The sequence below is a fragment of the Magnolia sinica genome, chromosome 15, assembly GCF_029962835.1.
Source record: "Magnolia sinica isolate HGM2019 chromosome 15, MsV1, whole genome shotgun sequence".
NCBI classification, from domain to species: domain Eukaryota; kingdom Viridiplantae; phylum Streptophyta; class Magnoliopsida; order Magnoliales; family Magnoliaceae; genus Magnolia; species Magnolia sinica.
Window position 1 is genome coordinate 15,198,292 of NC_080587.1, and position 26,593 is coordinate 15,224,884.

The following is a 26,593-nucleotide window of genomic DNA, read 5'->3' on the forward strand; positions in this document are numbered from 1 at the left end:
ACGCTGGGGTAACGAGCCTCCCCGTAGTGACCAGTGAGCAACCCAAACTCGTGAGCCGAATACGGTGGTATGGGACACTATATTCGAGCGGTCGGCCTACCCAGCCTGGCTGTGGTCCCTGGTCGGGTTGGTGACGAGTCTTCGAAAATAGAGCCAATTGGTAGGGTGTGGGTGGTAGTGACCTCGAGTGTACTCGAGACTGCGTTGAGGCGACGAATCTTCCGTACAACCAGAGTACAAACTAGGCTTGCACTAATAAGGTGACGAGCTCTTTGTAGTGACCAGAACCGCAACATCGTATGAGAATTGCTAGGACTCGACGACCCTAGAATGGATCATTGTTTGAGAATTGATATAAGGGAGGTACCTTAGCTTCTCAATCTTACTGTATGAAAAGGACTAATAAGAACTTGGTAATCACGTTCATGCACCGCACCGCATGTGCCGTTTGGCGTTGAGCGAGCACCGAGGAATTGACTGACATGCGCGACCGTTAGGTGAAGATCGCAGAGGGAATGCGGCGAGGGCATGCATCATTTATACATACCATTCTGCATTAATCAGTACTTAGGGATGTTTGATTGTATTGCTTTATCATTCCTGCTGAATGAATTGATAATATGTTAACCTTTGCTTTATTGTTCCACCGAGTTGATCACTCACTCTCACATTACGGGATGGTGTTGTACACACCAACGAGCCTGTTGTAGGTTCGGATGATGGCGTAGCTGCGAGGTGGAGCCGAACTTTGAGGATGACGAGGAGGCATTCTCATATATGCGTATTTAGGCGGGTTTCTATAGACTGCTGATCGACGGGGTTACAGGGATGCCGATTAGATGCCACTCACACGTTATGATTGTATTTTGGAACACACATGTATATTCATTTTGTACATTTCTGGGGTATACATGTACATGTTTAACCTAGTAACTGATCATACTTCGGAGACTTACTACAGTTCATATATCTTATACAACTAATACAGCTTCCGCTTGTAAAATTCACTTGTCTCTGGAGTATGATATCTTTGTTTTGGTATAATCTCATTCATGTTTAATGCACTAATATGGATAATATTTAATCATCATTATCTATGTTGCATAAGTGATGCATTGAAACTCGGGAGTCGAGTTTGTGCTCGACCCCGATTTTTAGGGCGTTACACTCTAGCATGCCCGCGCATCCTACTCACACTGACTTCTGCAAAACCTAGACCCTCGGTTACACAAGTGGTCCAATTGATTGAATTGGGTGCGACACCACTCTCTCAAGAAATGGATGATATGATAGGTGGATTAATCCCATCTTTTTTGGAGGTATTATTGTTAGTTGTTGTATTTCTCTTATTAAAAATTGTCTATCAATAAACCACAATCAAGCCTAAAGATCTTAGATCTGGTCCTTCATTTATATTTACTGTCTGTAGTTGTAAATGTAAATCAATGTCATAGATTTGAGAGGCTTCATTTTATTTTTATTTTTTTGTATTATTTGTTGGACTGTAATATTTAAAATATATTATTTGGACTGTAATATTTAAAATATATAGCATCAAGTACACTTAACTAACACTATAGTTAGAACTTTAGATATAAGTGGATTAGACCTCTTGCTAGACTCTAGTTCACTCCCTATTATACTATAACTCAAATAGATCAGAGCCAAGTGTCCAAAAGATAACTCCCCCCAAGTGCACCATAACTTAAATAAGTCAAAGCCAAGTGCCAAAAAATCAGCGTGCATGCGAACAGGTCCAAGTGAAGTGTAGAAAAAATAGTGCACATATAAACGGTATATTACACCATCCTTGTGGAGATTTGAATCTAAGATATTCAGGATACAAAACTCCTTATCTTACCACTGGATTAATTAGCATTTAAAAAAAAAATCATATATACTATATTTATTTAATTTATAAAAATTAGCATTTTAATTTTAAAATTTAGTTTTTATTTTAAAAAAATAAAACATTTCTCTGCCAAAATCAAGCTTATTAGGGATAGAACTCCCTATTCTCTCTTTTAAGTTACTCCAGTACTACACCTGGAAGCTGATTTCCAGCCTAAGCCTTTTGCATGAAGTTCTTGCATTGGGAACCTAGGTGGGCCCAACATGATGTTTGTGAGAAATCTATTCTGTCTATCCATTTTTCGAGCTTATTTTAGGACTTAAGGACAAAAATGAGCCACATCCAATACCCAAGTGGGCTGAAAAAATAAGCATTGAAGGTCCAGGGTTGAAATATTCGGGAGCCCACAAAAGTTTTGAATCGAGATAATATTTTTGTTTTCAGTTCATCCCAGCAAGAATGACGTTATGAATGGAATTGATGGAATGTAAACATCACTGTTGACCCCAGCGAGGTTTTAACGGCAACTTTTCCTTTAGTGCGGCACATTTGAGTCTTGAATCCTTCTAACTTTTGGTCTCCAGTCCTAAAATGAGATTAAAAATGGATGGACGGAGTGGATTTCTCACCAACATCACGTTGGGCCCACCTAAGTTTCCAGTGCAGGAACTTCATGCAAAAGACTTCCGCTGGGAAATCCGTGTCCCACTGCTGTAGCTGTTTGGGCCCACAACTACTTATAGCTCCCAATAAGTTTTTAAGAGTAGGCATTCAATCACCACTGTTTCTCTTGGTGTACCTCATTTTTGGGCTCATGCCCTGGAAAAAGCCAGTAAAATGGATGAATAGCGTGGATGCCCACAGAGCTATCCAGCAGTACACTTAGGGACACCCTGATCCATAGCTCAAGTGGTAGACCAAGTGAAAGATACCTCGTTTCAACACTGAGGTATTGGTATCGATCCCTACTGGGGTGGCTAATAGTGAAGTGTGAACTGACAGTGGGGGTGTACTACCAAGCAAAAAAAAAAAAGCAATACACTTAGGGGTGTACATCAAGTCGAACTGAGTCGAGCTGCCTCAGCTCGAACTTGGCTCAGCTCGGTCTTCGAGCCTGATTGGCCAGTTGGCTCAGTTCGGTCTGCAGCTCGGGCCAGTTCGAACCAAGATCGAGCCAAGTTCGTCTATGCAGCATTTTCACAAACACTTGGACTGCACGTTCAAAATCCCACTGTTTAAGTAAAACATCAGAAATGGTTTTACAGGCATTTTATCAAACACCTTCTAAGTAACATAAAAATCAAGAAAATAAGGGTATTTGTTTCATTGATGTGCTAGAATGGCAGGGTGCATATCCTACTTTTCTTCTAAATATCCTGCCTTTTCTGCCATCGTCTAGCACCGCATGCTAGTCAGGGTACATATTCAGCCTTCCCTGCCACCGTCCATATCCTACCTTTCTTCTACAAGCATCTCTTCTTTGCCATCATCTATATTCTGCGCATCATAACACAAGCATCTCTTCCCTGCCATACTCGTTGAGTCATTTCATCAAACATTTGGTGAGCAACATCAATATCAAAGTAACCAAGTCGCCGAACTGGTTCGATCCGAGTTCGATTCGAGCCCAAGCAAGCTTGAACTCGGCCATCATTACCTAGAAATCCATGCCATCCACCCTAATACCATTCAACCCCTTTCAATCCACCCAACCAAACGGGCCCTAAGTACACTACACAATCTGAGAGACCGTGTACACCCCTATGTACATTACACAATCTGAGTCCCTCTACACGGGACGCAGATTGGGCAGTGAGTAACTCAGCGTGTATAGTATACTCTGTGGGGCCCACCCTGATGTTTGTCTTATCCACGCTGTCCACTCATTTTTCTGCGCATGTTCAAATGGAGAACACCACAGGAAACAGTGAGGGTTGAATGTCTACCGTTGAAAACCTCTTTGGGTTCATAGAAGTTTTGGATTAAGCTGATATTTTTATTTTCCTTTTATTTATGTTTGTGTGACCTTTTGAACGGGTTGGATTACAAACAAACATCACTTGGGGCTTTAGAAAGGACCCCACGGAGTTTGGTCAGCAGGGATATGTGTGGTGACTAGGTAACTAGCCAATCCGCTTCCCTGTACTGTACACGTGGTGCAGTGATGCATCGATCAGAGCCATCCATCTCGTAAAAACCGAGTGCAGATGACCAGTCCCTCAAATAACCCATGATAGGCGGACGCGACTTCGCAGCTACGCCGGAACCAGCGGTGTGGATGGGACCCTGACTGATGGGCCCACCTAGATGCATGCATCAACACCTAGATGGAGGTGTGGCCCACGGCTAGTGTCCCAACCACGTTGCTGGTTAATGGGTTGAGTCACGTCCATAATAGCCCATTCTGCCCACCAGTCCTTTCCAATTTATTTATCCACACTGTTCATCGATTTTTACTTATCATTTTATAATACAATCACAAAAATGAGGTAGATGTAAGGCTCAAGTGGACCACATCACAGGAAGCACAGTTGATCTATTGAAATCTTTTTAGGGCTTACCATGATGGGTAGTGTCCATCCAACCTATTTATAAGGTCAGGCAGACGTCGACTAAGGGGTCCTTTGGATGACAGAAAAGTCCTTGAGTTGTAAAAGGTTTGCAGGTATTCTAATTATAGAGGCTGTTTGGATGGATGTCTTTCTAAACATGATAAAAGGCCACATTTCAAATAAGTCATTATACATGTTAGAAGTCAATGGTTAATATTAGAGTTGGGCATTGAATCGAGTTGGACCGAGTTAGGGCTGACTCGACTCAATACAGTTTTGAAATATGCCTGACCCAAACTCAATTCGACTTGATACCGAGTCCTGGCCTAGACTGATCCAAACTGAGTCCAATTTGGTTAGAAGTACTGAGTCGGGTCGAGTTGGCACCGAGTAGGATTGAGAGATGAGGGAGGGAGAGACCGAGAGAGTGGAGAGGAGAGAGAGAGGGGGGTGATTGCCGTGCTTGGAAGATGAGGAGGATGAGGGAGGGAGAGAGATTTTGGAATTGGGTCGGAGTAGGGTGCGGCGGATACGGGTTAGAGAATAGGATTTCAGATCGAGTCGGGTCTAACTGGATCGGGTTTCGGGTCGAGTTAATAGGTAATTCGAACTCGACTCAGTTTGAGTGCGGATTGGGCGAAGCCTACTTGGTTCGGACCGACTCACCCATTTGGTTCGGGTCGAGTTGGATCTGAACAAATCGGACGAGTTAAGTTCGCCGGATTGAGTCGTCTGGCACCTCTAGTTAATATACAGTCATAATATGTGGGGCCTACCATAATATGTATGGTATATTGGATTTATGATGTACTTCCCTTGATTCTCTCCTATTGTCTTAAAAAAATAGCTAGTCTATTATCAAATGGACAACATGAGGGAAGGATTGGATGTCCAACATTAAAAACTTTAAAATTGCATTTGGAGTCCACAGTGATGGGTGGAAGGCATCCAATCAACTTAGCGTGTGCCTGCTTTAATGCCCTCCCAGGGCTCTAAAAAAATCAAATATTTTCCCATGTGACTTTTGCAGATTTTGAAAGGTTCACCATCCAAGCATCCTAATATAAATACTTCATTCACTGTAAACACTTAACTTGCCAGCCAACACATACAACCTGTTTACTTGTAAATAAATTACCACTTTAAAACCAAAGGTATAGCATATAAACCGGTTACACTTGAAACTACTTTAAAGTGTAATGTGTTTACAACAACAAAAATAAAATAAAATTATAGGCATCCAAACGACCCTTAAAGGAAAACACAAGTATTAGCGGAATTCAAAACCTTTGTATTCCCAAAAACTTTTCAATAGTTATATATTTAATTCCCATTATATGGTTCAGTTAGACCTGGGAACTTCCTAATTTTACCATTGTAACCTAAAATGACATAGCAAAATAGATGAACGGTGTGTATAAAACCAATACATAACGGTGGCCCACAAAGGCACTATCCGTCCTCCGTGTCCTTCATTGACCCATACGACCACCGCGACGGACGAGGATTTCCGGACGCGGATTAGATGTGTTACAAGGTCAGTAGCCAAATGGCTACTGAAGTGACGTCACCAAGCTATGTGGACCCCACCATGATGCATATGTTGAATCCATGCCGTCCATTAATTTGGAGAGATTGTTTTATGACATGAGAAAAAGAATGAGATAGATCTAAAGTTCAAGTGGACCCCACCATAACAAACAGTGGGTATAGTGACATCCACCGTTCAAAACTTCTTAGGGGCCACAGAAGTTTCCGATCAAGATGATATTTTTGTTTTCACCTCATCTATCTCTATGTTAACTTATGAATAGGTTGGATCAGAAAAATACATCATGGGGGGCCCTATAAATGTTTCAACAGTGAGTGTGACTGCTCCCATGTTTTTTCTGTGGTGGGTTCACTTTAACTTTAGATCTATCTACTTCTTTTTCTCATGCCATAAAATGATCTCTCCAAATGGTTGGATGGAATGGATACAACACACGCATCATGGTTGGGTCCACAGAGCTTGGTGAGCGATTTGGCTACAGGTCAGTATCTAATCCATGAAAAAATTAGCAGTGTGGACTCTTCCCTTGTATGTCTTTTTTTTTTTTTTCGACGCTCGAAAGTTTATGTTTATGTTACGAAAGTAGATTTTTAAGGTACGAAAGGATAGTTTTGAACAAAAATACCCCTGATTTTTAGGGTAAAGATGGTTTTGGACAAAAATACCTCTGATTTTTAGGGTAAAGTAGCTGAAAAAAGTAGGGGTATTTTCATCTTTATAGGTTCGTCAGTACGGTAGAAGTTTAGTTTGGTAAGGTAAGTTTTAATAGGGTGGAATGAAAAAAGGCGAGTGCTACGTCGGGTCTATAGTAATAAATTACCTCTTAATCTGACGTCCAGGATTTCCGGCCAAAGCCTATGTGATACTAAAACGTATGGATGACATGAAAACATCACCATCCAACCAAGGAACGTTTCAACGGTAGTAATTTCTATACCCAACTCTTCCTTCTTGGATCTGCTCACTTTTTCCCTAAACTTAACGGATGAAGAGTGGATTTCCCAAAAATATTACGGTTGGTCCACTTAAGTTTCCAGCGCAGGAGCTTCATACAAAAGCCTTTGGCAGTAAATCTGCATCCAGCCGTCCATCAATTTTGACTGATCAACGGCACAAGTCTAAAAAGTAGCAGATCCTGAGTGCACCACACCACATGAAAGCAATGGTGATAGTGACACCACCGTTGAAACCTTACTAGGGTCCACTATGATATTTATTTTCCATCCAACCTATTCATGAGGTCACATAGACCTGGATGAAGGGACAACATAAATATTCAGCTTGATCCAAAACTTATGTGGCCCCAGAAGGTTTTCAGCCATAGGCGTTCAATCCCCACTTTTTCCTGTGGTATGGTCCACTTGAACTTTCAATCCGTCTCATTTTTTGTCCATTCACCTAAAATGATTTTTCAAAATTAATAGACAGCGTGGATAAACCACATTCATCATGGTGGGCCCTACAAATCCAGGACCTCAGCTTTTAGGGTTGCAACTGGGCCGGGTTGGAGTGGGCGAATTCAAGCCCAGTTGGTTTTGATATGAGATAGAGATGACCCACGGCCCATGGTTCGGACGTAGGCCTGAGTCTGGGCCCATTAATTAATTGGGTGGTGTCGATCTGAATAGATTAAGGGCCCCACAGGCTACAGACCTGAGATTTGTCTGGTGGGCCATGGTTGGCCTGAGGTCGATCTCTGAGGTAATAGTATGGGCTGGGCTAGGAATCAGTTCGATCATGGACTGGACCCGGGATGCACCCATTTCCAGCCTTGGTGTTGTATCAGGGCTTATTTCCATTTCCACCTAGCTCATCTTGACCGTCCATCTCTAAGATCACAGCGATTGATGGTTTTCAAATGGATGGACAGCAACTGAAGGAAATGGTCTTGGTCCATAAAAAAGAAAAAAAAACATGGATGATGAGAATCCGTTGACATCGGTTTTGCTAGTATGTCCTAAAATGAGCTCCCAAAATGGATGGACGGTGTAGATTTATCACAAAAATTACTGTAGGCCCCACGTAGCATCCCAACGTAGGAACTTCCTGCAAAAAGGCTTTCCCAGGATCCAATTTTGGCAAGTGAATGGCTGATGGAGTAAAATCTACTTCATTGAACAATCCATACCATCCGATCAGAGAGATCTAGTTTCCTTTGGACCGTCCGTTTCCAAGCTAATTATTCATTGGCAAAGATTGTCCATCGTCGAGTGCAAGCCTCATCATTTTGGAAAGTGGGACCTATGGTTTGGAAATCCAAACCGTTGGTTGTTGATCCCCACCGTGGATAAACATTTCTAGAAACATCTGACATAATGGAAGATATCAGCGACTAAAATAGAGTCATTTCAGTTGAATGTGGACCGTCCGTTGGGTGAACAATAAAAATAAAAGGACTAATAAAATAAAATTAATTACATGAAAGACGTCTTAAAATAAATCCAACGGTCTGGATTACCGGTCCATGGCCCACACTTTATATAACTGAAAACGCGTGTATACTGCTGTATAAACTTAGCGCGACGCATTGTATAATTACTCTATTCACCGACATTTAAGTAGTAGTGGCACAACCGTAATTCCTTTTTGAAAATTGGTTACTTTCCATCGCGACGAAAACGGAAATAACTACTTCGCGGAGCATGCTCTGCTTCCTTCCTTTTCCCTCCAAAACTCTCTGTACCGAAGAACTTTCTGGAAGATTCCAAACCTAAAAGGACTCCTACCTCTTGCAAAATCTCATTAAGTCCCCAAATATTTCTGGGTCTTCTCTGGTTTTCCCAATCCCTTCCCAAAAACCGTGTTTGGGTGTCTTTCCTTTTCCAAAACCTCATCCAAAACACCAAAGATGTCTGGGTTTTCTTTGTTTTTTCCCAATTCCCACTCAGAAATCTCTTCTGGGTCTCTCTCCTTTTGAAATAATCTCTTCTAAAACTACAAAACGTTTCGAGGGTTTTGATAGTTTTTGAGAATCTCTGCTGCATTTTGCTTGAGATGTCTTCTTCAAATAAGAAAACGTCCGATACGCTTTTCTGGGCTCGTCGAACCCTCTTGGAGATGATCAATGATAGGGGTTATGTTGTTTCCAATGCAGAGATTGGGATGACGAAAGAAGAGTTCGTCGAGAAGTTCGGAGAGAATGTCAAGAGGGGAGACCTTAATTTCAGCCGGGCCAAGCGGAACAATCCGACGGATGAGGTTACAAGTCTTTTCTTGCATTCGCTATTCTAGTCTAGTGTATCTGAACTTGGTTATTTTCTATTTGCAGTTCACAACCCTGTTCTTTTTTCTTTTCTTTTTTTTTTCTTTTCTTTTTTTTAAATTTTTTTATTTTATTTTATTTTTAATACGTGTACCCCTTCATGGGTGCATTGGAATCATTCTCATGCTTTTTGGAAGAGACGAGAAGGGGTGTGTTTATTGAATACTATGGGTATAAATATCAGCTTAGATTTTATTTTTTTTCTTTTTCAATTATGTGTTTCTATTGGAAGATGATAATAGTTTCTTAAGCTTGTTTAGGAGCTCTATGGTTTTTTTTTTTTTGATGAATTTTGAAAAATATAATGCCTGGCCTTAACTAGCAGTGTTTTAAATTGGGGGCGTTATTGTGTATAGGTGATCCAGACCATTGATGTGGCTGGCCTTGCCTTAGATTGGTGATGCTGAAAACAAAAACCCAAATTTGGCTATACCTTACCAGCCATCTGATTGTTGGCTTCTAAATGGACAGTTAAAAAGAAAATATGGCTATTGATCCACAGAATAGGAAACATAGTTCTACGACTTGGTGATTCAAATCGAAACTCAGCCACTAACTCGAAAAGGTTTCGAGCTGAGCCTTCAGGATTCTTGCTCATTTGACTGATTTAGTCAATATTAGTGGGACCTGTTGAGTCGACTTGCTCACTTGAAACAGCTTGCAGAGATTCGAATGAGTCACTTTGTTTGTTATGTTGATAAAGAGGGAGCTGAACCCTAGAGCTCCATCATATAACAAAACACCCTGCTCAATACACCATTGACAGCTTATTTCACATTTCTATTTACTCTAATCACTCAAAACTATTTTATGTATATTTTTTTATTGAAGTTTTTTAATTATAAAATACTGAGGAAAGTTAGTGAAAACATGGTTGAGTATTAGAGTCGATCAGACCCAGTTGGGTCCAGTTTTTGACCTATGATGGGAACAAGTCCACTTAATTTGATGGCTGGGATTGTTTGTAGATTTTTGTGCATTGCCCATCCACAGTGGGGATAGTCGGGTGAACAATTTGAACTATATGCAAAATGTTGTCTTGAATTGACCTTAAGTAGTTGTGGCAGAGCATTGTATATGACCTATTTTCATTCATATTGAGTGTGAAATTGGTGCTGGCCTTAAGCAGGCTTGTTTTGTCCAAGATTTATAACTCGAGATTTGACTTGGATATCAGATCTTTAACTCTACATTGAGTGCTACAGCCTGCTACATTGTTATGGACAAATGGGACTGATACATAGCACCAATTTCTAATGCTACATTATCATGCTACAGTAATGTGCTACAATAACCTAATGCTACAACAACCTAAACTTGGTTAGTAAGTTTCCTTTATTAGGTGTCTTAGTTGGTTTCATCTGTTAGACAAGTTGTTAAAGTCTTACTTCTAGTCTATTTATGTTTTTTTATTAGTAGTCGCTTGTGATTAAGATTGGTTGTGATCTTTTGTTAGAACCAATAGGAATTAGTTTGAACTTAAGTATGATTGTTATGTACTTAGGCATATAAAAGGACATGCAGTCCATTAAGTAAATGGAGTTTAAGCTCTGCATCGAAGAGAATTGGTTTGTATGGAGATCGGCAAATTTAGTGTGTCCTTCATGATTTGAGTTTGACAATTCTACCAATGGTGATTTAATTGAGCAATGTTGAACACAATGCTTTGATAGTTCGTGATCATGTTCAAATCCAAAGGAAGTGATGAGGTTGAAGATACCACCAAGTGAGACATATAGCACTGTTGGTGGGTAACTATAAATCCCTACTGTTATACTTCGAAACTGGTGATGTCAAAGAGCATTTGTTGAAGAATCACCGCCAACATCATTAGTCTTAGGCATTTACACAAAATTGTTTTTTGACCAAAAGCTCACAACTTTTAGCTGTTTTACTTACTAATATGTGCTGTGTTGAGAGCCTGATGGGCTGTTGGGACTAGGCCAAGCTTGGCCCACGGGCTTTAAAAACTTTGGTTGAACCTGTTGGGTTAGGTGGGTTACCCCGTCCATTGCCACCCTTAATTTTCTAGAAGAACTGATATTCAAGCAAAAAATAGTGATGATTCATTGTGACAGTCAGAGCGAATTGCACTTGGCTAAGAATCTGTTATTTCATGCTAGGACCAAGCACATTGATGTTCAATGTCACTTTCTTCATGACGTAGTGGAAGTAGACATATCTTATTGCAGAAGATTTACACTAGCAACAATGTTGGGAATATGTTGGCGAAGCCTATTGTAAGGGAGGAGTTTGTTTGGTGCAGGACTCTTGGGCTTGTTACCTAGTATTTGGTGACGTTTGGGCAGGTAAGTGTTTTTTGCACTATTAGAGAAATAGTATTCAAATGGGAGAATGTTATTGAAGCATAGTCTTCAAGTGGAAGACGTCTCCTAATGGGAGATGTCCCTCTCCTTTTGAAGTGTGTATGTACATACATATATACTTACATGTGATGCCTAGTTCCTCTTAAGCTTTTTGCAATTCCTCTCTATGGATATGTTATCCATATAAGGAGAGCATGTGTAGAGAGTGGGTATTCATTCTTCTTGCCTTGGCGAGAGAGTTATTGTATAGAGGAAGAATGGGAGAGAGGTAAATATTGTATTTCAAATTTATCTTGTTTTAGTGAAGAAGAATACTTCGTCTTGCTAACACGTGGACATAGGCATATTTTCAAACCACGTATGTCTCTATGCTTGTTGTCTCTTGTTTTTAGTTTGGCCCTTTGGTTTTTTGTTTGGCTCTTATCTTTTGTGTTTTGCTTTGCCTGCATCGATTATGTGCTGGTGTTTTTCGACAACATAATTAGCACTTGATCTGGGACCGTGATAGTGTGTGAAAGGAGTTAACATTGAATGTGGTGGATTGTTGATGTTCAACACTAAGTTGGATGGGCCAATGTTGCATTTGTTTTTTTGAAATTGTAGGCCAATATTATAAGTTGCACAAATCCACATCATTCTTGGAAATTATTCATTTGGTTTGAGTTTATTTCCTTAAAAAATTTCATCATTTTGAATATTAGCATCTAATGGAACTAGATTAGTCAGCTTAGGGTGTTCTATATATATATAGTGTTCCCCAAGTTATAGAAAAATACAGACATTCTAGCTGAATAGATGCTTATTTGTTTTCTTGTGCATCTGGGTAGGAGTGGAAGATAGGAAGCACATTTGGAAGGATATGGTTTTTCTGCCTTTCTTACCTCATTGATACTTTTCAGGTAATACCTGAAAGGAAATGGATATTGATATGGCCTGAAAATCATCCTACTGGCTCTATCTTCCAAGGACATCCGAACATACTCTTAGTTATGAGTTCAAATGGTTCTTAAGCAACCTTTTACATAAGAATAGTGTTCGATCTTGGATTGTGTTAGGGTTACATGCATTTATGTGGGTTTCGGAGAGGAAAATCCTGTGAGGAGGAAATACAGTCGTTCTCTTATCCTTTGTGTGTGAAAGAATATTTCCATCAATGTTTTCATATGGTTTGTTTCTTGGTAAAGTTTTAGTGTTTGTAATTGTATGCACTAGGTTTGTGCATTTCATGTTTTCATTCACTGAACAAAAAATATCAACGCAGTGGCCTTTTCTAGCTTTGAAGAATTCTCGTATGAAAAAACATAAATATTCTGGAGATAGGGCCTCATCTTTTGCCTATTTTTCCTTGTCTGCCCCAGGCATTGGAACACATTACGTGGGATATGGCTTTTTCATTCTTTCCCACCAAAATAAAATGCATTGGATATTAATTGAACGTAGAAGCATATTTCAGTATGAACACCCAAAAATACCCTTACATGTTAAGAAAGATAATATCCCACAAAAACGACGATTTGGCTAAACTACTTTGCACTTTGTTGTCTGACGAGAAAAGGTATATTGAGAGAGTATGATTGTAATTGTGGGCAATTTTGTATCATCAACATCATCATCATCATCTAAGCCTATCCCAATTAATTAGGGTTGGTGACATGAATCCTATTTTGCCATTCCACTCTATGGGCCATACCTTCAGTTAGACCATAGGTCATCGAGTTTTTTCTTACTACCCCCATCCACATCCTTTTGGGCCTATCACATGCCCTTTTAGAGACTTCAACTTGTACCAACTCTCTCCTTCTAACCGGCATGGTTCTTGTTTTCCGTTGCATGTGACCAAACCATCTAGGTCTACGTTCTCTCATGATGAGAATCAACTTGTACCAATTCTCTTTATCATGACTTGATGAGAACTTTGCCTATTTTGTTTTTAGAGAATGTGAATGATATCAGAAATTTGCTATTGTGCATATGCTTATGCCAGCTTGTGATACATATAATTCCTTCTTCTTATTCTTTTTCTCTTAATTGGAAATGAGATTTCTTTCCAGAGACAAAATTATATGTATGTGATGCTTATAATTTCACTAGATTTGCTCTGTTTCTGCTTTTTGAGTTTTACTTATGCAACCACCAACAACTGAACATGGTTGGTTTTTATAAAAAGAAAGAGGAAAACTTTTGTAACCTGCTATATTGTTCCTCTTTTTTCTCTCTTTATCCTTTTTTTTTTTCCTGTTCGCCTTCACAATTTTTTGATATAGAATTTTCTATACAGCTTTCATAGTTTGTTGCAAGTATCAGCATCACTTTCTCCACTGGTGTTTTGCCTGTATGGTTTGGCATATGATTCACCTGAAATTTAAATATTATCATGTTTAGATAACATTGATTTTTAACTTTTGAAACTCTAACGACTACGTTGGAAAGAGAGTAAGAAAGGTAACATATGTTGGGAGGGCAATGCCCGAACAATCTCCCAATAGAAGATCCTACATTTCCAATCTTTGGCCTTTCTTCGGTTTTGTGAATGGTTGTCTCTGTATAAAAGTATTGGCAGGCCACATGCTGAAGAGTTAAGACTGTGCCATCAAGGAGAGTTCTCGGGCATGGTCCATCCAATGTTGGGCCCATAAGGTCAATGGTCTGTATCAGTGGACCATGTTCCTTGCACAAACTGAAAATTTGAGGCTGCTAAATGTGTCCTTGGGACAAGGATCATACAATCAATTCCTTACGATTGATCTCCATAATATTGTCATGAGACTAGGAATCGCTTGGATGTTTGCTCTTCCTGACCGTAGAAATTTCTTGGGCTTTTCTCGGTTTTCTCTTGTGGTATCTTGCAATGGGCTTGCTAATCCCCCTTTTAGACTCCCATCAACCATCCTAATGTTCAGAACTTCAATACTCCAAAAAGAAACTCTCCCACCATGCTTTGGAAATGTTAATATTCCGCATTAACCTTTGATTTGAAGTTGAAAATGAGTTATAGAAACTAAATACTACTTATGATAATAATAGTATTGAGAACAGTTTCAAAACGCTAATCACAGTCTCCACCATGAATGGTCAGGCAGGATCAATAAGTCCCCATGGCCATTGATCCAACAATGGGAAGGCTGTGGACTATATTGTGATTATTTGGGATGAAAATTCTCAATGGGTAAAACTCTCTGTGAGATGTTCTTTCTCTGTTTGGAAATTCAGAAAATGGACTTCTTGGCCCCTAAAATCTTTTTTATGTTAGATTGTGAAACATCATATCATTCGATGCATGCTCAGAGATCTTACACCTCGTTTTTTTCTTTTCTTTTCGGGATCAGATATGTGTCTTCTTTGTAGAGGAAGACAAGCCTGGTAAAAATGTCATTATCTCTTATGGAAAACGTATGGAATCTGCAAAAATCTCTAGAGGAATATTAGTTGTCAGAGAGACGGCAACTCTCTTAGTAAAGAATTTCATCGAGACCAATATGCCAAAGTTTCACATAGAGTTTTTTCTGGTGAGTTCTTCATGCAACTACTGTTTGTGGCAAAATATGAAAAGCACAAAAACACATGCACATACTCACACGTATACATATCTCATTGTGGACATTTGAACACATGCCATGCTGGCACATGTGGTAAACATCCAAGCTGTCCATCAGGAACTGCTGCTATTTAGTTTCTTCCCTGGCCCAATAATTAGGCAGGTGCACTTGTTACATGGGCCACCTTGCAGAAACCAAATCGATGACTTTTTAGCCATCTATTTGTTCACTTGATTAGTGGACTCTCCTGATTTTCGGTCTAGAGCATCTACACAGTAGGGACTCACCTGACGTTGGCTAGTTAGATCCCATAAGCATGGGTCGGGATATGCACACATGTGGTATGGTCAAAGATCTGCATGAACTTACATAAGCTGAAGTTCTATTCAATCTGGGGCCATTGTTTTGTGATCCAAACCATTTGATGGGCCCCATTGTGGATCGATCATGCCCTAAGAATCTTCTCCCCAATGGCAAGATACTTACCTCCTGGATGCTGATCTATAATTGGATGGTTAAGAAAAAAGATATGCCAAAAGTCCCAACTTAATTGGAAAGAAGAGCAAATATTGTATGGCTAGGATCTTCCAATCTGGGAGGTCAATAGTGCATGCTCCGTCCCAGGTGGGCCTGTCAGGTCAATGAACTGTGGACTCACTTGTACCATGAATCAGATGGGCCACACCACAGGGAACAAGTTGGGAGGTCCCACCGTGTTGTGTCCATGAAATCATGCCATTCAGATCCTTCATCTAGACCAAATGAAGGGTCAGTATAAAGTCAGGCTGTTTTGAAATTCCAGCGGACCCATGTGTAAATCAAGGGCCGGCTTCTCCTCTCATATTGTTCCTCATGTTGTGGCTCACTTGAATGTTGTATCAGACCAAGTTTTGGCACCTGGGGGTAATATGAGGTGATGCATCTGATGGATAGGTTGAATGGCCTTCATACATCATGTGGGCCCCACCTCTGCCTGGCACCACAGTAAGCTTATGGTGGTAACGGTACCACTTAAACTTGCCCCTTATATGGATATGTTTCTTGTTGTGAACTATCCACATATTGTTGATTATGAGAACTTCCACCAAAGTTGTTTTTAATCCTAGCATAACTTTCAAGAGCTATGACAAATTTCGTTTCATATATTACTGATTTTTGCATTTAGAATCATCCTTCCTGTATAAATGTCTTTCTTAACCCAAAAAAAGAAAAAAAGAAAAAGAAAAAGAAAAAAGAAAGAACTGGAGATAGTTTCCACCTAATAATTTACCAATCTGAATGTTCTTTTATATTTCATTATATTAAGAGCCTATTTGGATTCAGAAAAAGTTGTTTCCTGAGAGCAATCCATGGCATGCTGTCAAGGCTAGCTGGTCATGAACATGTTGCTGACTTGTGCAGTCCCTTGCTTGTCAAATACCCTGACATGGACAGGATAGACTGTGGCATATGTGGGGAATTTAAAGATTGGTTGGTGACACATTTACACTTATGCATGTGCACATTTATACATGTGCCATATTTTTTAGTGCTTGAAGATTGATGGTGGCACATATGCACATGTGAGATGCTTGAACTTGGATGGCCGCAAACGTGGCACATTCGAACATGTCATACAGGTTCATAAATATATGTGATCCTTGAGTACACCGAACCGTAAAGTGTCATTGACAAGTAGGGGTCATTTTGCAGCATGGATTCTGAGGGATTTATGAGGATTTCAGTTTTTTGGGTTGTTTGCTAGCTAGGATTTTGAGGGATTTGGATTTTAATTCCTCCAAAAACCTCAAAAGAGCCCTTTTTTGCATTCCCATTTCAAGGTTGATTTGCAAAATCATCTCAATTGCACAGGTTTTGATATCAATTGTATTTCATAGGATTTTAAATCCAGTCTAATGAACAATCCATAGTTTCATCACCCCACCAAAGACATTCAATCCATGGTCCAATGGTTACATATCCATGACTACTTGTCTAAAAGTGTATTGGCTCCTGTGCACAAGGGGGTTGGCAAACCATAGACCTATACAATTGCTCTGTATACTTGCCGATATGCAACTTTTCCAAAATCCAAACAGACTAAATGTAAATGAATTTTATTTGTGTTAACAATTTATTGGCAACTGCCCCTCCAAGATCCTACATTGCTTGCTTTCACCTTGGGGCGTGCATGTAATAGTTGGGTTGGGACCAATACTGGGTGGGACGATGTTGGCATGAGTGGTGTCAATGTGAGCCTTGACCATGGCTTGTTCCAAGAGTGCAGGTAAAAGAAGTACGGCTGATGTCTATTTGGCAGCTGTCATAAAACTTTTGCCATTGTAGCATTTAAAAGCCAACCCCAAATTGTTGGACAAAGGCTAAGATGATGGTGAGGGTGAATGTTATTTGCACTTGCAAAATACAAAAATAGGAGATTTTATAAATGCTCTACTTTCGAGCCTTTAAAAATAAAAATAAAAAAATTTGGGTTTTGGGGGGAACATAAAATTCAATGAAATGATGCCAATTGCTGATTTTATGACATTGTATGCAGGAGGGAGAACTATTAATCAACATTACAAGGCACTATCTTGTTCCTATGCATGAGGTGCTTACAAATGATGAAATTAAGACTCTGCAGAAGCGTTATAACGTAAAGGCAACACAGGTTTGTTCCCCACTATACAGTCATTCAGAGATATTTGCTTTATCTTTATTGGCTATGCATATATCCTCTAGTACCAAGATGCGTTGTTCATTGGCACTACTTGTTGTTTCGAAAGCTCTCAACTGATTAGTCCAAGATGGTGACTGGACCAAGATTTAGAGGTAAAATGTTATGCATCTTTGAAAGGCATCATTGAAGACCAGGCCAAAGAGTGCTCATCAAGGAAAACTTTTGACTATAAATCTATGGGATTTGAGTTTCAGGTAGGTTATTTTCCAACCGGAAAAATATGATGTGGAGCAACATGAAAGAAATTGAAGAATGAGGAAACAAGAGAAGACATTGTTCTAATTTGTTTGATGGAGATCGACGCCTCGGTACAAGATCTCAACATGATGTAGTGTTCTCTCCAATCAGGAGAGAATTTGCATTTTCACATTGGTTATGGACAAGTTAATGCGGCATTTGCAAGAAGTGATCTGATGGTTTATGTTGTATGCAGATGACATAGTTTTGATTGAAGAGATGGGGGAGGGCGTAAACACAAAGCTAGATTTGTGGAGGGATGCATTAGAATCTGAAGTTTTTAAAATCAGTTGGACTAAACAAAGTATATGGAGTGCAATTTTAGTAATATTAGGAGGGAAAATGAGGAATTAGTTAAGATTTCTAACCAAGAAGTTTCCCAAAATGACCAATTTCAGTACCTTGGGTCAATAATTCATGAGAGTGGAGAGATTAAAAGGGAAGTTTCCCATAGAATTCAAGTTGGGTGGAAGAACTAGAGATATGCCTCTGGAGTTTTATGTGATCCTCATGCACTACTCAAATTGAAAGGGAAATTTTATAGGATAGCTAGACCAGCCATGCTTTATGGGACAAAATGTTGGGCATTTAAGGAGTGACATGTTCATAGGATGGGTGTAGGCGTGGCAAGATGGAAGGATAAAATGAGAAATGAATATATTCAAGGGAACTCAGGAGTAGTACCTAATAAGATGAGGGAAATTAGACTTGGATTGTTTGGTCTTTGTGCAATGAAGACCAAGAACCGTGCTGGTTAGAAGTGAGTTGGTACACGTTGAAGGCTTTGAAAGGGCAAGGGGAAAGCCTAAAAGGATTTAGATGGAGGTAGTAAGAAAAGACTTAATGGCCTATGGTGTAACTGAAGGTATGGCTCCTGATAAAGTGGAATGGCATAACAAGATTCATATAGCCAACCCCAATTAATTAGGATAAGGCTTGGATAATGATGATTTTGTGAATCAAGTTTTAGGGGGTCAAATGACATCCAAATGGCATGCAATTGATATCCTATCAAATTATCTTTTCAATAGGCCCAACTTGCATGATTTAGACAAGCATTGATAAAGTTATGACCAAATTACCAATAGACCTAAATGCACGATAACAGCCCAAAAAATATACAAGGCAAATAAAAGAACAAGAGGAAACTAAAGTTGGGCTAACAATATACAACAATACACATCAAAGGGGCCCTGATAAAGGGTTTAGATCAATCAGGTGTGTTACTAAAATTAGGGCTGATGATGGACCCTACATCAGTTGATATACATGTATGATCACGTTGTTGAGCGTGAGGCGGCCATTAATGGCGACAACAAGGGGTTGACGATAATGATAAGAAAAAAAAAAACTTACCTCTAATGCCAGACCCATCGTCGGTTGCTTGCCCTCATTTGATGGAGATGCCTCTGAATGTCAGATTTTCTACTGGATTAGCACCTTTACAGCATCCATTGTTGTCGTCCAAACGGCGTGAATCAAACATCTTCAGTCCCACAGTAGCAGGTTTTCCGGTGACAGATGCCAGATCCAACATGTGGTCGCCGGTTCTGAGCATGGCAGGAGGATGAGTTCGGGCGGCTAGGGTTTTAACTTCCCCCTCTTTCAAAAACAGAAACAAAGAGAGACGGGTCTCTGTCTCTGACATAGTAATGGGTTGGGACTTAGTATTCGTTTTTGAATTAGGCTCAGTTCATTAGCCCACCTCAGGTTATGCCTTCATCATGGTGTAGAGCTATATCATGGAAGAGTGTGAAACAAACTATGACAACCTCATCCATTATGGAAGCTGAGTACATAACTTGTTATGAAGCCACGAATAGGGTGATATGGCTTCAAATTTTTTTCTTTGGTTTGTGGTGCATTCAAATGATCCTGATACCATTAAAAAAATTTGCGAAAGTTCAGCAGCAACGAACTTCTCCAACAACAACAAACATTTGTCAAGGTCAAAGCATATTCACATCAAGTACCTAGTTGTGATGAAGAGGGTCCAAAATCATCAAGTTTCTATATAATGCATGAACATGGAGCTTATGTTAGTGGATCCACTCACTAAAGGCCTTCCTATCACTCTAATTAAGTGACGTGATTTCTATACGAGTTGTAGATCCCAAGGATGTTTTTGATTAGTAGGAGTTTGATCCGATTTATACAAACATTTAGAAAATCTCTTTTATGTATCTTGATGAATCTAATATATATTATATAGTTTATTACGTTTATTTTTGTTACTCCTTCAGCATGCACTTTTGGTTTATTTTTAGAGTAAATCAGAATTCATTTTGTGTCTCGTTGGAGACACGTACAATGAGTCCACTTGAAGTTAGGTATGTATGATCATATTAGACATATAATCTTCATACCACACTTCCATGCCCATGATCTATGCCATTAAGAGCACTGGTATTTGGGACCGTGATTCATCCAACTTGGACAAAATTAAATGTTTTGATGACTACCACGATCTGATATCTGTGGTCTTGATGGACTAGATCTAAGGAGCGTAGCTCATATCCAATAATGAAATCTAATGGGTACCCATTTAGAAAAGTTCCTTTGGTTCATTGTGGTCCAAGTGGGAGAATGTAGGACATCTATTGGGTAGTAGGGCTGAAAGTTGGGAGGGTTCAACCCGACTGACCCGTGACCGACCCGACATTGGGTTGGGCTCGGGTAGGATATATCGGGTCCGATCTTAAGCTTGGGCTATACAAACACCAACCTGACAAAACTTGGGTTGGGCTCGGGTTGAGGTCTCGGGTTGCCCGACCCAACCCGAACCCGATCAATATATAAGTTACTTATAAATTATAATTGAGTGTGGATCGTTTGTGTCGAAGGCACACTAGTGACGTCGAGTCTCATTTGTCCACGTCATTTCCAAGGACTCAAGCTAACAAGATTTGCCAGATTTCTCTCTTTCAAATAGACTTCGTGCTATGCTACATGACTTTTAAAGGAGTAGTTGTCTTATATTTTAGCTTGTTTTTTTAAAGAAAAAAAAAACGAAGTTCTTTATAATGAATAATCACATATAGGATTCTTACTCTTGCTCGGGTGGTAGACTCTTAGGAGTTTCAACACCCAGTCAAGGGTTCGAGTATCCATAGGTGGTGAAATTCCACCAACATGAGTGTGTGTAAAAAAAAATAAAAAATCACATATATAATTAACAAAATTATAGATACAAAAAATAAGCCCTATATTGAAATATGATAAACTAATGTAATAACGAAAATATTAGCACATATATACCCGACCAACCCGATCAACCTGACCGAGCCCACTTGGGTTGGGCTTGGGTTGAGAATTCCCAACCCGAGATTGGGTTGGGTTAGGGTTGAGGTATAAGAACCTTGGGTTGGGTTAGGGTTGAGCACCAACCCGACCCAACCCACCTGACTTTCAGCCCTATTTGGTAGGCCCCACATGATCATATGATTAGATTACTGTGATGAGCATACCGGTGGGCTTCACTATATGCGTGATTGTTAAAGATAGGTCTGGGGTGGTTATGCTCGTGCTATGTTCCTATCGACAATAATTTGGATAGGCATGGGACTCTTAACCTTGTGGAGACTCTCGAGGAATGAAGGAGTTGTGATGGGCTCAACTTCTCCCCTCCCTTGATGAGGACATTATGTGCACGTACGCCCGCACGCTGCCCACACGCGCGCCCGCACGCTACCCACACGCGCACACACACCATCCTCCCTATGCACGTACGTATGAAGGAGGGCCTCTTAGTTAGAAGATGAAGTTTTGATTCAAAAGAGTGGGCCCGATAGTCAAGAAAAGCCCATCATGGGATCTCATGATCGTTGCCCACTAGTCGGATTGATTTCATATTTTAGGTTTTGCTTATTTATGTTATTTAGAACATCATGAACACTATAGATTTCTTTTATTGATTTTTATTTTAGTTTACTTCATCACTAAGTAATAAGTTGTGCACATGGCGCGAGTTTTGGGGTATAGGGTTTTCCCTATAAATAGGCACCCCTTGTAGTTCTTTTGATTCATTCAAGTTTAATAAAAATTCCCGCAAGTTTTTCTCTACTCTCTGAGTTTCTGAGTTGTGGAAAAATTCAAGTGGGTGCGAAGCCCTCCCTTTTCGAAGGGCTAACTACCGTGGTGCGAAGCCATGTTTATCCCAATCCGCCCCTCCAACTTATGTCATCCATCCTTCGATCATCTTCACCTCAAATCCACTTGTTTTGCAGTTGTTTATCTTTCTACAGCCAGTTTCCAGAATCTGGCCCTGCAAGAGGGCTGAAACTTCAACGAAGCAGCATGCCTCAACCGTACGTCGGATCGCCATCAAATTTGGAGGGTTTGGAGACCCCCCTAGCCGATCAAGGCCAAGAAGTCCCTTTTGGGATTCAGGCCTCCTCCACATGTGTGGCCCCTACTGCGTACGTGCACTGGTACCCTGCCCCGCTGCCAGCACGCGGGATCTGTTCCAGGTTCAGGATTTCCTTCTTTTTTTCTTTTTCTTACCTAGTTTTATAACCCTAGTCATAGTTTGCATTATTCATAATTTGTTTTCCCTTTTTTCTCATCCTAGGGTTCCTCGAATTGAAATTGGGGAATTCCTTGGATTAGGGGCTGATTGCTATGCATGTATGGCTGAATTCTATTTCCCTTTGAGTATCGTTTGGCTTATAATTTTTATTGTTCCAGCCCTAGCCTATGTAGGCCTGGACCCGCATAGATTCCCCTTAATTGAATGTTTGGACTTTCATGTGGGATATGGAATTTGTGTAGTTGTTTCTGAACTAATGTGATCTTAAGCCTGAATTCTTACACATCATATTTGAATTTCATGTCCTGCATCATCCCCCGTATATATGTTTACAGTCTTGGTTCCCTCACCAACATGTACAAAATCGCAGTCCCATTGAAATGGTTTATTTAAGCGTGTACGGTGCAGAAGATCGAGTGACTTCCTTGCGCAAACACTAATGGCTTCCCAAGGTATGATCTTTTGATTTCTGATTATAATCTAGCCAATCTCCATCATTGATATATAGATGCTTTATTAATTCCACGTTTAGTCTAACAGTTGGTATCAGAATGACCGGATTGGATTTCCAAATGGGGCCAAAATTGGGCCACAACTAGCTGACCTGAATAAAACCCATCATATGTGTGTTTATTGGACCCCAAACTCTAATCCAACCATTGTAAGGCTGTGAGACTCAACCCTAATTAGATCATGGGTGTGCCCCACATTCCGGGATAGTCAAACGACCCGATGAAGTTAGAGATGGCCTAAATTGGACAACGGGCGTGAATGCACTATAATAGCCCAAAAAATATACAAGGCAAATGAAAGAACAAAAGGAAACTAAAGATGGCTGACAATATATAGCAATACAAGTCAAACGAACCTTGATAAAGGGTATGGATCAATTAGGTGTGTTACTAAAATTACGGCCGATGATGGACCCTACACCAGTTAGAAGGGCCAATGGCTTGAGCCTAATTAAAAAATGAATACTTAGTCCTAGCCCATTACTATGTCAGAGACAAAGACCCCTCTCTTTTTCTTTCTGTTTTCGAAAGAGGGGAAAACTGAAACCCTATGATGTAGGACAATTAACCACTTACTCTAAAAGCTCGAATCAATCAAGCATGGCGAAGCAATCCCTTTATCTCATAGCCTAGGATCCACATCCCATGGGTCAGTACCTCGGCCGAACCCCCCTCGTGGGCCCCACTTTACATGGGTTTTGCTTCACACAAGCCACCCACCTCACACCGGGCTCGAGTGGGGTGGGCCTGTGGGATGCAGGGGCACACTCGGGGTGGGCGGCCCGTGTGAGTCAGGTGGCTCATATGAATCAGAACCCATGTGAAGTGGGGCCCGCGATGAGGGTTTGGCCGAGGTCTTAACCCATGGGATGTGAGGCCTGGGCTATGAGATAAAGGGATTGATTCGCCATGCTCTGTCAGTTCGAGCTTTTAGATCAAGTGGTTAATTATCCTGCATCAAAGTGGTATCAGATCAAGAAGTCTCATGTTCGAGATTCCTCACCAGGGGTGATTAATGCAAGGAAATTTTCACACTGGGCTCGAGCGAGGTAACCTGCTAGGAACCATGGGAACACTCGGGGTGGGCGGCCTATGTGAGGCTGGTGGCTCGTGTGAAGCGGAACCCATGTGAAGTGGGGACTGGGAGGGGGGTTCGACCGAGATCCTAACCCATGTGATGTGGTTTCTGATTCCAAATTTGATGTAGGACCAATGCATGAACTCAAATATTGTGTGAGATCAACCAGCAAAATTAAATTATTTAATAAAAATAATAAAGTTTGCTACCATTATCACAACTACCAAAATCTCAATAAAAGATCATGTATAATTCAAACCTAGGTTACCTAGCATCATCCTACAAGACCATTAAATAAGGGAAACTAGGATCTAATGGATGTAGGGACATCCAATACCATAAGGTTAAGCCTATTTCAAAGTATGAGGTCTAATACTACCTACGGTGAGATTAGGGTTTAGGATATTTGGGAAAAACTTGAAATTAGGGTTAATGGGGCAACTCGGGTAAAGGGGTTAAAGGTATTAGGTAATAGGATAAGGAAATTAGGGTTTTGAATGAAGGGAATGTAGGGATTTGGGTTCAATTGAAGATTGGGAAGAACTAGGGTTTAGTAATTTGGGGAAATAAGAAGATTTAGAATTTCTAGGTTTAGGTTAGGGTTAGGGTTTTGATAAGAGAAGGTAAGGTTTTGTGGTATGGGTGATGGAAAGCCAATGGAAGCAAGGGGTTCACATGTGTGGCCGTATAGACACACGTGTGGGCTAGGTAGGTGGGGTTTTGAGTTTCTAGGATTTGGCTCGTCGATGGATGTATAAGGGATGAAGATTGGGAGGACATTAATGGCTTGGGATAAAGGGGAACGAAAATTGAAGAATTTGGAAAAATACCTTGATTGTTGATGAAGGGATAAGAGTGTAGGGGATAGACGGAAGCCTCACACTTCCGTTGATGAAGATAAGCTTCGCACTAATCTTCCTTTCATATTCACATGGAAGTCACCCTCACATTACATGCAGATGCAAGAAGAAAACAAAGAGTTCTTTCTTTCTTTTTTTCTCAACAAATAAGTAGTGTGGAACCACTTGCATAGCCTCAAGAACTTTTCAAATTTACAATTTAAAACATGTCTCATGAATTTTGACTAAAATAACCCTAGTCTAATGAAAAATAAAATAAAATCACTCATAAGGTGTCCAAAACATATATCAATCATAAACTAAATCCTAAAAATAATAATGTCCAATACTGATGAAAACGATCCACGATCAATGGCCCGATTATGCGATTCAACGACCTAATCATCACGTCCCTCAAATCCGATGGTCACAATCATTCCCTAAAGCAACCCATGTGCATCTTCCTAGTGCGGGGTCTTCCAGATGCTCGCACATGCACATGGTGTCTTGAACATGATCATGAGAAATTGACTAACCGCAGAGAAATCTGTGTAGCCTGCCTCCTCTAATCATACGTAAAGGTGTACGTGAAGTGATGTCCTCGTCAACTCTCCTCGGCTTAGAAGAGTTCGCATCTGGCGGACTAAAATTCCTATAGTGCTCCAACATATCGGGATTCAAAGTCTGCAACTCGTCCTCTGTAATCCAGATTCTATATGAAATCGGCACGTGCTTCCACTTGATGAGGAATTTCTTAGATCCCCATGGGGAGTGGAAAGCGCTTGTGCATCCAATATGTCTTCAACTTGTTCACTTCGAGCAGGCAAAGAGGGTAAGGGTGGTGAAGGTTGGGATGATTGGTCAGGTAGGGGCCATAGGTTAAGGACTGACTGGATCATAGTCTGTAGGAGGGCCTGAAAATGGATCAAAAGGCGAAGTAGCAGGACCCTTGTATTGTATTAGATCTTCCACATTAAAAGTAGAGCCAATCCCCATGATAGGTGGAAGGTCTACTACATTCGCATTAAGACCCAGTTTCTGCAGTGTTTTGTATGGTCTTGCACTACGTGCTTGCAACTTTTTAACAACCCCATATGGGAACCGTTCAGGCCTTATACGAACCATGATGTAATCTACTACCTAGTATTCCTGAAACCTGCGATGAGAATCAACAAATGCTTTGTATTTTTCATTAAGTTAATCTGCTTCTTGATCTCACTATGCAACTCATGTATGTGACGTGCAAACTCATGTGCTGACTCAGATGGCCTAACTTCCTACCACGGAGCATGGGGTACTGGCAAAGGCATATACAATCTTATAATGACTGCAAACATAGGAAACCCGTAGATCTCATACCTATGTCTGTGTCCCATAGGCCATCTGGGTCAACACGTGAGTTTGCATGTCACATATATTTGCATAGTGAGATCAGGGAGCGGATTAACTTAAATAATGAAAAATACAAATCATTTGCTGATTCTCATTGCAGGTTTCAGGAATTCCAGGTAGGAGATTATGTCATGGTTCGCATGAGGCCTGAACGGTTCCCACATGGGGCTGTTAAAAAGTTGCAAGCGCGTAGTATAAGACATACAA

The 26,593-nt window shown here is 40.4% G+C and overlaps 1 protein-coding gene across 1 annotated transcript in view; it reads left to right on the forward strand.

Annotated features, from left to right (window-relative positions):
* The first annotated feature begins 8,669 nt into the window (after positions 1–8,669).
* LOC131226774 (DNA-directed RNA polymerases II and IV subunit 5A-like) overlaps positions 8,670–26,593 on the forward strand; it is a 43,056-nt gene continuing 25,132 nt past the window's right edge. Inside the window, exons 1-3 of the mRNA XM_058222498.1 lie at positions 8,670–9,154; positions 14,872–15,051; positions 17,618–17,731. Coding sequence (XP_058078481.1) covers positions 8,951–9,154; positions 14,872–15,051; positions 17,618–17,731 — 498 coding nt within the window. The 5' untranslated portion in view covers positions 8,670–8,950. The remainder of the gene's footprint in view (positions 9,155–14,871; positions 15,052–17,617; positions 17,732–26,593) is intronic.